Below are 12,885 nucleotides of genomic sequence, written 5' to 3' on the forward strand. Positions count from 1 at the left end.
TTATTATTATTATTATTATAGGTACGGTATAAATACATCCATGGTGGGCCTATATCAGAATCACAAATACTACTTATTGGGGGAAATGTGTTTGTTAAGGCGCTCACGTGACATTAAATATACTACTAATAATGATATTTATTATATAATAAATGTATTATTATTATTATTATTATTGTTATTATTACAATATCTAACAATTTATCTAGAAATAGAAATACATATATATAAAAATATATAAAATAAAAATAGTAAAATATAAAATAGTCTAAGTTTGTACATTATAATACAGTATATGACAATATATAGCGAAGAGAAGTAAGTGTCTGTCTAACAATATATCTAACAATATGTATAAAAATAGAAATAAATGTATATAAAACTATAGAAAAATTAAAATAAGTATATATAAAAAATATATAAAATTAAAATAAATATATATACAAATATATACAATTAAAATAAGTATATATAAAATAAAAATAATTAAGTTTGTACATTATGCCTAACAACATAAATAAATATATAAATATATATAAAAATATATAAAATAAAAATAGAAAATAGTCAAATGTAATGAAGTTTATACATTTTAATACAATATATGGCAATATATAGAGATAGAAGTTAAGTGTCAGTCAGCAGTTTAATGATAATGTTAATATGTTGACATCCTTAAAGACTGCAGTATATGTCTATAAATCCAATAGTGTGACAAAACACCAATAAAAGAGCGGTGAAAGGGGGGAGAGAACGACAGGAGGGGAGGGGAAATGGGAGGAGAGTCACACAGTTTAACTTTGGAGGAGGTTTTGAACGGTGAAGGCCCTTTAAAAGCCGGAGTGAGTGAGTGAGTGTGTGGATGTCTGCCGTGAATCAGTAGAGTTCACTGAACCGTCGCGAAGAGACGTTTCCGCCCACAAGAAAGATGGCGGCTCCCTTGCTGGAGAATCTCTCGGAGTCCTTAGGTTCCCCGGAGCCAGCGGTTCGACTCATATTATCTATTTTAATCGGTGAGTTTCGCCTCACACGCGAGTTACGGGGGTTTATTCTTGGTAGCTAGCCGAAGCTGACATCCCCTTCCCGGTGGCAGGGTATTTCCTCGGGGAGTGCTGAGCCTGCTCTCATTTGCTCGGCTGTGTGACTGTTAACTCACTTGCTAACCATATAACGCTCGGTGAAGGCAGTTAACTGACACACAGCCACAGTGAAGGCAGTTAACCTTACACACACAGCCACAGTGAAGGCAGTAGCCGACACACACAGCCACAGTGAAGGGCAGTTAACCGTGACACACACAGCCACAGTGAAGGCAGTCGACTGAACACACACCAGTCCACGTGAAAGGCAGTCGAACTCGAAGCACACACAGCACAGTGAAAGCAGTCGACTGACACACACAGCCACCGGCGGTAGAACCGGTTGTTTTGGTCCGCTCTTGTTTAAGTTAGCTCGGGTTAAATACACCGAAAAACCAACAGTAAACGCTCGTGGACAAGTGCGGCTTTAACGGTCAACTAACAGTAACTGTTTCCTGCTTAACGGCTAACCTGTGGCAGTTAACTGACTGTATTGTGGCTACTGGGGTGTCAACCGTCGGAATCTGCCCCCCTCTCTTGAATTAAGTTGTTATTAGTTTGGGCTGTTAGGTCAAGTGAGCTGGGCAGACTGGTAAAACACGCCCTGCTACAGTTTGATGTATTGGTTTTTGGGGGCAGTTAGGGTCAGCTTAATGTTGGTGCTGGACGTTGGGATTGGTGGGAAATAATAGCCCCAATGTTGTTGTTTTTTGGGGGAGGGGGGAAGCCGCTTTGACAAGGACTGAATGAGAGCAGGCTGCCAAAATATGCCCCCCCCCCTTCCCAAAACCCTCCATTTCCCACTGAATTGAATAGAAGAGAGGCGCGGGGACTAAACATGTTGGAAAAGACCGGGATTTAATGTTAATTTTTGTCCTTTTTAAAGTGCACAAACAAGAGTCAGAATCAGAACTGGTTTTCACACACAAGGAGTTTTAACTTTTGGGTATGTTGGTGCACAATAAACACAGAAAATACGAATAAAGATGTAAGAGAGACAACATGACCTTTATTTAAATAAGATGGAATGAAGAGCTGTGCAGTCAGCAGAGATGAGTGAGTGTTTGATTGCAGGTTTTAACATGTAGCACAAGGTTAAGACCACAGGGTCTGGGTGTCGGGGGGGAGGGCGGCAGTCCTCGTTGAACTTTGTCCTGACACATGGACACATCTGTTTCTCACAGCAACAATGCAGCAGGCTGAACGTGGCCATTCATATCAGACTTTGGTTGCCTAACGCCTGAAGCCCTTCAGTCAGCCTGTTGCACGCTCCCTGTCTCAGGGTTGCTTAATGTGTCTTGCATAATATTGTCGTTATATAGTAACTTCCTTGCAGTACAACAGTGGAGCTTAAAATATAAATGGTGTTTTTTTTTTTTGGTCAGCGCTCCCTCTGCTATACATAGGCTGATATAACTGTGCTTTGGTTTAGCCTGCTGCTTTACAGGAGCTACTACACACTGACGCAGTGTATGGAAGTGGATATTTGATATTAGATCCATTGCTGTACTGTGTATGTAGAATGAAAACGCAACAGCTACAAATCAGTTTCAGAAGAAGCTTGTAAGACCACAGCCAAGTGACTCGGATGATTAGCCCTGCCGCGGCTTTATACTTGACTTATTGGATTGCAAAAGTTTTTAAAGGATAAGACCGTTGTTATTCTATTTTCCGCCTAAAGCCCCCAAATCCCATTTAAAAAAAAAAATAAATAAAAATAATGACTCTTTTTTTGTTTATGTGTCTTTCAAATAATTCTGTCTGGGGGAGTTCAGACATGTTTAGTCTAATTTTTACTTCCTAAACAGATTAATAATAATAATAATAATAATAATAATAATAATAATACTCTAGTGTTAAGACGCACTGGTGAATATTTATGGCAGCAGGATGGTGCACGTGGCGTTGACTTAAAATAAACTGCAGTGCCCCCCTTTCATCGCCATGAAGGAGCACGTCACCCAGTGCAACAGTGTGGGCCACTGATGTGTGTTTGGACAACAATGGATGTCTATGGCAGAGAGGAGTAAGATATATCAGGCTTTGGCTTCACCGACAGTACTTGTTGGATCAGTTCATTGTTGGGTTTTGGTCTTAGTTAAAGTAACCCAGTGGAAGCAGACGTAAACTTAAATTATTCATCATTTTACAATAAAGATCAAATTGAGCTCATTTTATATTATAAGCTGCGTGTTCTGTTGCTATGTTGCTGCAGTGCATGTAAATAATGCCATCCCCAGCCACGATATCAGCTAATTATAGATCTCTGCCAAACACAGGAAGGTACAGGGACTTCTCATCCAATTAAAGAGTTAATTAAAACGGTGGACTGCTCGGCCCCACAGTTATATTATACAGTATTTCTCCAGAATCATATCATAATTGTGACAAATACAGGTATAAGATAGCAGTTTGGGGATGTTCATAATGCATGTAATCCAGAAATACATTCTGAAGTCTGAAACTGAACTGGTTGACCCTCTGTGAAAAGACCTTCTACATGATCACTGGTGAGTGTTTGTCCTTTCCTCGTCCTACACGGGCACAGTTATCTTTCTCCTTGAGATGCCAAATTTGCAGCAACACGTACTGTACTAATGTGCAACTCTGTGTGTGTGTGTGGATGTTGTGTGGTGGTGTGGTGTGTGTGTGTGTTGTGTTGTGGTTTGTGTGTGAGTGAGTGGAGAGAGCACACACAATGTGTTTTTACCACAAGGTCAGTGTTGTTAATATCACAAGGTGTCAACAATGGCTCACGTCGCTGATGTGAAGTCATGCACCGTAGCTCTGTTAACATGTTTCTCCTCTCTGTCTTTTCCTGCAGGATATCCCTGTGCTCTGGTGTACCGGCGGTTCTTGTTCTACCAGCCTGCAACAGTCATACACTTGTTCCACGCGTTCTCTGGACTGGCTCTGGCAGCATTCAACTTCGGTGAGACGCCGCGTGAATTAAGGGCGTGTGTTGTTTGATTCAACTGTAAAAACAACAACAACAACAATGGGAGAGCATTATTCATGTTATAGTTGTTTGATACATTACCAATACATGTACTTTAAAGAAAGTTTCTACTCCTTGATTTTTCGTTAAGATATGGTGGGGAAGACTTTTCTAACAACACAGGCTGTGTTTGTTAGATGAATGTATTGGTGTGTATCCTTTGATAGTGATATCTAAAAACAGCTTGAATGCATTTTCTTCCGTAGATATTTATTAAAAAAAAAAAAGCCCAAGCTTTTAAACTCTTTGTGGTGCTGGCTGCATTTCTAATGTGTGTGGTGCACAAGACACAATCAGAACAGAGACCCGACTTATTAAGAAAGTCCTTAACGGCGCTACTAGCGGTCAAAAAGTCAGCACGCTGCCTTTTTAATTTTTATTTAATATTTAGGGAGGCACAATTAATTGAAGTATTATCTCATTTTTATTTTTAATTCCATATTTTATTTACATATTATATTTTATGAAAAACTAACTAATCTAGAAGCAACCCTGGATTTTAACCCATTTATTTTGGGACATAATGTCAAAAGGAGATCTAGTTGAAGACTTCATGTGGATGAAGTGAGTCATTTCTGGGTTGACAGGAAAGTAAATGTGGTTCTCTAGAAACTATACCAGCAGGTTTTACAACTGTTGATTTACATCTAAATGTTTGTGGTTTTTTTTTTTTTTTTCAGAGACGCTCACTTAAAATTACCCGCAGGCGCTTAATTATACAGGAAAAGGCACCCAGACGCTGATGGCTCTAATAATTATTTTCATCATCGATTAATAAGCTGATTCTTCTCTCCTTTAATTGATTAGTTGTTGCTTTCAGTTACACAAGCCCAGTGTGAGGTTTTCATATTGCTTGCTTCCTGCTTGTTTTGCCTCATGTGATATTAAACTGAATATCTTTTGAGTTTTGGGACTGTTGGTTGAATAAAAACAAAACAAGCAATTTGAATAAATTAAGATTTCCTGTGTTTAGATATGCTATGTGTTATGCTCGCCTATGTTAAAAAGACAAACACATTTTGAAGATGATTGAAAGACAAAAGCAACACACACACACACACACACACACACATTTTGCTAACATTAGTTAACTTAAGACGTGACTATATGCCGCTTTTATCTTTTTAACCATCTTCAAAATGTGGTTGTCTTTTCAGCACATATGAGCTCATCACATATCATATCTAAATACAGGAAAGGAGAACATTGTAATGGTATTTGTTACAGAGAGCAAGTAAGTTATAACAGGCATATCTGACATTTCATTGACACAACAAATAATCGATTAATCTGTCAATTATTGTCAATCTTAGATAATGAAAATAATAATCGGTTGCAGCCCTCCATATAAATCAATTTACTGTCACAGAGATAAGAAAAAAAACCTCAAACATTGACGTTTGAGAAACTGGAATCACCAAGTTTTTATCTGTTTGCTTAAAAAATAAATTTATTGATTATCAAAATAGTTAAAGATACATTTCCTGCTGAATGAATGACTGTGATGACTAATCTCTTCAGCTCTACAGTAGAGTAAACTAATATTGAAGTGGCATGCTGGAGTAAACACAAACTGCTAACACTGAACTCTTTCTCTGTCCTTTATTCTGTCGTGGCTGCACTTGGATTTTACAGCAGGTCTGTTGCTTTATCTTTCTCCTCGTGGAATACTTTCCTTCCAACCCTCTTTTGAAAGCTCATTTCAAGTCAGATGTGTATCATAGATTTGCCTTGTTGTTCTTTCTCCATCTCTGCCAATATTGAACTGTGCAGGGGAAAATGCTGTTGTCATGTCCAGTCCTACAGGTCACACTTGACTGCACTCACCATCATCCCCATCCCCCCCTCTGTCCGTCTCTTTCCCAGGCTCTCAGATCTATCACTCCGCAGTATGCATCCTTGTCCAATTCCTGATGCTGAGGCTCATGGGAAGGACGGTAACAACTGTCCTGAGCAGCTTTACCTTTCAAATGGTGAGGTGTCCTGGTGTTTCCTCTCCCCTTTGCGTCCTGGCTTACTTTATAGCATTAGCTGCCTTTTTGTCTGTTGTCAGACTCTTACTGCAGTGGCTCAGGTACTGCCCGCCAGTTCGTCTGCGCAGTCTAATATCTGATTTCTGCAATTTCCTTTTAATTGCCATGTTAATGCCTACACAATATAACCAAGGTCAGTAATCTTATGATACAGTCACATGCTTCCTGTGCAAATGCTGGAGCCTTTATTTTTGCATTCTCTTGCATTTATTGCCCACACTTTAAGAAATACAGCAATGAAACCATGGTTTTAAACAGTCACGCCCACTTCTGATTTCCTTTTTTTTTTTTTTTTAAATAGCACACATCCGCTGATTTGTTTTAGCGCTTTCCTTGTTTTCATTATTTTATCCTGAGGTTTTTGTGTCACGTAGAACTGTGATAAACATCTGCTTGCTCACTGAATGTCCTCTCATTGTATTTTTCTGTAGGTTTACCTGCTGGCAGGGTATTACTACACAGCGACAGAGGAGTATGACATCAAATGGACTATGCCTCATTGTGTACTCACACTCAAACTCGTTGGTGAGTTGACTATGACCCTCCTTAGACCCCTCTGTGTTCAAGTAGATGTTTTCTCATTGTGTTTGATTGGATATCTTCCTGTTGCCGTCTCCCTCTGTACTCTAGTGAACGATTAACACACTGATAATCTGCCATCATGGCCTTTGCATGCTTTAAGGTGTTCATTCAAGTGATCATGACAGCATTAGTCACTCCTAACATAGTTTCTGACCCCAGTTGCATTTTCTGATTACAGGTCTGTCATTTGATTACTATGACGGCGGGAAGGAACCAGTGAGTTGGTTGATCTCTCTTGATCATTCGTCAATATGTCGATGTCTTGGAATGTCGTTCGTTTGAGTTTTGCTCATTGTTTATGTCTGTTAGTTCTTGTAATTGTCGTGTGTTGCTTCTTTTTTTTCATTCTGTCGTGTGAACGAGTGGTAGATGAGAGATCACATAAAGCAGATGATCGATATGTACAAATGGACAGATAGAAACAGGTTTGGTCAGTTACTAAACTAAAGTTAACTGAGCAAGCAATTAGTAAAAGTAGTGTAAATGTCAGGTCTTCAACACATATTATGATGCATTACATGTCTATTTTTTCTTCCTAAAAGTGTTGTTTACTTTATCACATTCACGCCAAAAAATCTAATTTTACCCTAATCCGACTCATTGATTTGCAGCATTACCCACAATCCTCCAAAAGTATTAGGCTTAAACCAACCAAAGATATTAAAGAGCTGGTTAAGAAATTATAGTAAAATCTCTTCTGGTTAAGATTTTTATCGTCAGATTGTCCATTAAGGTGTATGTCAATCATTGGCCTCCTTCAACCAGATTAAGACTATTGTTTTACAGTAACTTTCTTGTAGTAATAGTAATAGTAGTAGCAATAGTGTTTCCTTTCCCCTTTCTTTCACTCATCTAGCGTTGTTCCTCTCTAGTGCTGCTAGCATATTTGTGACAGCTGTTGCTTTATTTCATTTTTATTCTAATGAGTGTTATTCTGTGCTTTTTATTCTGTTTAAACTTTTTATCTGTTTAAAAATTTACACATTCGCTCTCATCTGGTTAATATTATCAGCGTTTCAAATGAAGTCTGCAGTTAAATGTCAGTATTTAGTGCAGTGATATTGAGTTTGTGGTCAGTCTAGATTGTGGTCAAATTCTAAAACAATCCTCTGTAACGAGATACATCCTGAGCCCATCAACATGCTTTTAAAATGACTTCTCTGCCCATTTCACTCCTCTTCCTCCTTCATATTGCTGTTTTTCCATCTTATGTTTCATTTTTTCTTCTTCTCATACCCTTAAACTCCAGTCCCAGTTGAGTTCAGAACAGAGGAATGGAGCCCTGTCGTCTGTGCCCTCTCTGCTCGAGATGTACGGCTTTTCCTACTTCTATGGGGGCTTCCTGGTGGGGCCTCAGTTTACATTGCGCAGCTACCAGAAGCTGGTGGCAGGGGAGCTCACCGACTGCCCTGGACAGCCTCCAAACAGGTAAAATAGCTAGAAATGAACGAGTGATGAAATGAAAAATGAGCTGAAAACAACAAACCGTTAACATTATTGCTCCCACCCTCATCTTGTTCCTTTCTCTTCCAGTGTTATACCGGCTATGAAGAGATTTGCTTTAGGTTTTCTCTGCCTGGTGATTTATGCAATATTTAGTCCCTATTACCCAGACAGCTACTACTTAACAGATGAGTATGAGGTAAGAGTGACAATGTGTTTAAAAGTAATTACTGAGTTTGCTTGCATTAAAACAAAAAAAAATTCAGAATACCTTTCTCATTGTTTTCTCATTTCTGATTGTCTAATACATAAAACTATGTCCTTTCCACAGGCTCAGCCCTTCTGGTATCGCTGTGTGTTTGTTCTGCTTTGGGCTAAAGTCATTTTGTATAAATATGTCAGCTGTTGGGTTATAGCGGTAAGTAGCCTCTTGATCTGCAAATGTGTGCATGAAATGTTGTTGTGCTGGCTATTAGCTTCATGATTTGGTACCCTAAATAACCCTCATTCAGAAAGCTGTATTTACATACAGTACTGTACATAGCTAAACACTTGCAGTGAGAGCATTAACAGCCAAACTCTGCCCTTTACAGAACTTTGCCTACACTCATACGTGTATGGTTCCACACCCTAATCAGCTCAAATTGACAGCTTCATGGTGTGTCCTTACATTAACAAATGATGATGAGAATGATGTGTGTTTTGTGTTACAGGAGGGTATATGTATATTAGCTGGACTAGGCTACAATGGTGTAGTGGATGGAGAGCACAAGTGGGACGCCTGTGCCAATATGAAGGTGTGGCTCTTCGAAACCACGCCGCTTTTTTCAGGAACCATTTCTTCCTTCAACATCAACACAAACGCCTGGGCTGCCAGGTCAGTGTCCGAGCCTGAAATCTGTGACGTTCTCTCTCTTGTATCCAAAGCAATGCTGTAAAAGTTAAATATTTACTTACAGTAGATGATAACGGTGAAGTACAGGGTAATGACGGTTCAATACGATAAATATGTAAATGTGTTGCAATGCCCTCACAAAGAAGATGTAGTTTGGTATCACACACCAAAGATCGTTTTAACACCACAGGAATCATCAGAGGAAGGAAGCAGAAATCCTTAGTGGTTTAAAAGTTTTCACTTTTTCAGACAATTCAAGGAACAGTTTTACAGCAGGAGCATGTGACATCGTTTGACGATGATTGAAGTGAGCAAAGCAATTTATTCAACGTACAATTTATTACATGGTCCATTTCAGTTGAATGCATTACCTACCTAAGCTCACTTTTACTTTCTATTATTGAAAAAAACTGCATAGAAACAGAGAATGGAGGAGGGGAGGGGACACCTTTTAGAAAATGGAAGTAAAAAGTCTCTTATGTAACGAATAAGAACTTCACTTATAGATGAGATTATATTGTATAACTGGTCGATTGAGAGCTTTCATGCCCTAATAAAAAATAAAAGATAAAAATACAGACTTTACACCTCAAACGCTCCCATTGTTTGACCTACAACTTTTCTATTTATAGTCACATATGTGCCACTTCTGATTTATGATTCTCTCAGCACACGTGTAAACAGTTTAGTATTAAATGGGTTGAGTTTGATATTATATTTTTGTAAGCCTTCTTCCTCTTGAAGCCTGGCAGGATGAAATTATAAACATGCAAGCTTTTTATGAGGCATTTAAATTCACATACATCTTAAAAAAGGAAGAAACCAGTGTGAATCAGAGAGACTTGATTAATTAGTACGAGCAGGACAATGTTTGATTTATGGAGATGCCCATTAAGTGGTCAGTATACACACTAGTTATGTCTGAAATACCCATAGCCATTCTAAGTGGACGCATTCAAAGGCGGGGTGAAAAGTCAATTGACAGTCTCTCCTCATATCCCTCCTCTGGTTGTACACACGAAAACGGGCAGAAGTAGCTGTGTGGAGTATGAAAAGAGGGAGCTCAGAAGTTCAAATGCTGCGTACTTTCTCACCTCTGCACCTGGCCTGTCACGGTGTTAAGAGAGCTTGCTTGTACGATTTTTCAGCCAGCACTTTGTTTGAAGGAAACTGATGCTTTAAAGGCCACGAGCAAAGCTTTTAAACAGCAGAACTTCATGTACTTATTTGTCTGACCCTGCTCTCTAGAGTTAATACTGCAGCTTGTTACCAGTGTGCTGTAAGGAGAAAAGAAACACTGCAGGTTGTGGATCGAAAACAGAACGTGTGCACTTGTCTTAGATATTATAACACAGAGTCTGGGCCAGTATTGAATTGACAAGTACCCTTGTAGAGGATGCAAAGTTGTTGAAATGTTTTAATATAACCTCAGTTGCTATGCAACAGCAACTTCCAGGTAAGTGAGTGCTTGCCATGTAGGCTGTGGTAGCTGATGCATTAAGCCTTTCTGACTGCTTTTATCCAGATTTTTGGTCAACAAAAGATGTTCCGTGACTCTTGACTTATTTTGTTTTGTATTTCGTCTTTTTAAGACATGTCTTCAAGCGGTTGAAGTTCCTCGGCAACAAGACCCTGTCTCATGTGACGACACTCATCTTCCTAACGATTTGGCACGGCCTTCACTCCGGATACATCCTGTGCTTCTCTATGGAGTTCTTCATCATCACTGTAGAGAGACAGGTATGCTCCAGGGCAGAATCTAGGGATGGGTAACCTAAGCACAAACCATGAGGGTATTTATTTCAGTAGGTGGGTAAATTTATTGTTGTATTTTCTCCAGAAAATGTTATCTTTGTGTTTTTTCAACAAGAGACTTTATTAAATAGCATGACATTATTGATCAAATTCACCTCACTGTGGAATGTACTTGTAATTAAATATTGACTACAGTCACAATTCGGCATCAGTTTATTACATACCCATTCTTTTATTGTATTACTATAAGTGTCTCCCCCTCTCTCTGTGTGTGTGTGTGTGTGTGTGTGTGACAGGCCTTGGCACTAGTGAGGGACAGTCCCTTGCTGACGAAGCTGGCCAACAGCCCGCTCTACCCTCTCATCTATGTAGTCCAGCAGTTCCTCCACTGGCTCTTCATGGGCTACCCCTTAGTGCCGTTCTGCCTCTTCACTTATGACAAATGGCTCAAGGTAACACATATTTCTCACAGACCACACAGGTCATAGGATAAATATGGTTGCTCACACTTGTAAGCTTTTGGTATCGTCATCCAGGTTTGGGGAAACAAGAAAGAGGACCCAAATGCAGACAGCACAGTTTGAATTACCAGGTTTTCTGTCTGAAAACTGCACTGTGTTAAGATAATACAAAGAGGTGGGGGTGCAATTCTGGGGCCAGTTTCACCGAATGTGCAACATCCGGTGAATTGATGAGATCATGAGATCATTCTGACACATTTTAACTAATCCAAACAAACAGCATACTTGCTACCCACACAAGAGCATTCAAGAGCCCTTTTAGGAATCAAATGTGTATCTGTTGTTCGTTAACAACAGTCATTTGTGGGACAGGATGTTGCCACCATTTGTGATCTGCGTGTAAGTAGTGCTTCCAATTCACTTCAGTTTAACCAGGCCCCAGGACGAATAGAGCCAAGAGTTAAAAGGCTTATCGGATATCAAAACACTGCACAGCTGATTAAGATACTACGAGAGAGGCTTTTACAACTCAGCATTTGTTTTATGACGTCATGAAATATCAAGTCGACTTTATTTATACAGCCCAAACTCACAGTCACAGATTTGCGTCTGTGCTTTACAACCTGCGGCGCCCTCTGTACTTGATTCAAATAAGGAAATTTTCCTAAACAAAAACCTTTTAACTGGTAGAAAAAAAATGGAAGAAACCTCAGGAAAAGCAAGAGAGGAGGGATCCTCCTTCCAGATGTGCAATAATGTTGTGTGTACTGAATAAACTTTAATAGCAACAGTGAAATTACTATTATTACTAAATTACTACAGTGAATTTTGCCAGGTACAGTAAACAGCAGAAATACGACAATCTACCAGGAATGTGTGCTTATAAGTATTTAATTGGACGTTGCAGTGCTTTGTTGTTTTTTTTCCGCTGGAACGCTCTCTTGTATTGGTGAAAAGAAAAGGAGGACTGCAGCTGTTGTCTTTCTGAACATGGCCTTAAAGGCAGCTTACTGGAAACAGCAACAAGAGGGGCGTCTTTAACACGGACAAAAGATACGATACGTTTCCAGGAACTGGAACAATGTGTCAATTGACGTAGTTCGATGTTGAGTGTGGAAAGTGGTTGGTATTTGTACATTGGGTATTGAAAGGTAGAGAGTAGCAAAGTTAAGTTTAAGACAGGACAATCTCAGATGGCAACTGGGGGATAGGCAGAGCAGGTGTCATCATAACATTGGAATAAATGAGAATTTGAATTTGACTGTCACTTTTTGATTTTCAGGTGTATTCGTCCATCTATTTCTGTGGACACGTGTTCTTCCTCGCAGCCTTTTTAATCATACCATACCTCCGTAAGGCGCTGGTGCCTAAGAAAGAACGGAGTCAGATAAAGCAGGATTAAAACTCGGTACTAAGAGCTGGCATGGTAAGCAAGTGCAGGCCACTTTCACTCAGTAATGTAAAGACAAAATTACAAGCTGTGAATTAATATTTAATGTTATGATATCTTTGTGTTTCCTTTCAGGTCCGTCGAAGGCTGAATATCCACTGAAGGGAACTGTGACTTTCAAGGAGCAGAATGGAAAATATTTTAAGGCCTTTAGTAATATAAATAAATAAAAATAAAAAAATAAAAATA

General features: G+C 39.2%; 1 protein-coding gene across 1 annotated transcript; it reads left to right on the forward strand.

Moving 5' to 3' along the window:
* The first annotated feature begins 874 nt into the window (after window positions 1–874).
* lpcat3 (lysophosphatidylcholine acyltransferase 3) lies at window positions 875–12,869 on the forward strand. Its single transcript, XM_035672645.1, has 13 exons — window positions 875–1,013; window positions 3,904–4,011; window positions 5,944–6,050; window positions 6,542–6,635; window positions 6,871–6,908; window positions 7,942–8,120; window positions 8,226–8,334; window positions 8,467–8,553; window positions 8,849–9,012; window positions 10,623–10,770; window positions 11,082–11,237; window positions 12,529–12,672; window positions 12,772–12,869. The coding sequence occupies exons 1-12, from the start codon at window positions 929–931 to the stop codon at window positions 12,646–12,648; spliced, it is 1,395 nt and encodes a 464-aa protein (XP_035528538.1). The 5' UTR covers window positions 875–928; the 3' UTR covers window positions 12,649–12,672; window positions 12,772–12,869.
* The last annotated feature ends 16 nt before the right edge of the window (window positions 12,870–12,885 follow it).

Source organism: Morone saxatilis, unplaced genomic scaffold, assembly GCF_004916995.1.
Source record: "Morone saxatilis isolate NCDOM2014 unplaced genomic scaffold, NCSU_SB_2.0 Contig24, whole genome shotgun sequence".
NCBI lineage: Eukaryota > Metazoa > Chordata > Actinopteri > Moronidae > Morone > Morone saxatilis.

Coding starts and splice junctions, on each gene's coding strand:
- lpcat3 (XM_035672645.1), top strand. CDS start 929: ATGGCGGCTCCCTTGCTGGAGAATCTCTCGGAGTCCTTAGGTTCCCCG. Junction 8,121..8,225: donor CCTGGACAGCCTCCAAACAG/GTAAAATAGCTA, acceptor TTTCTCTTCCAG/TGTTATACCGGCTATGAAGA. Junction 9,013..10,622: donor ACAAACGCCTGGGCTGCCAG/GTCAGTGTCCGA, acceptor CGTCTTTTTAAG/ACATGTCTTCAAGCGGTTGA.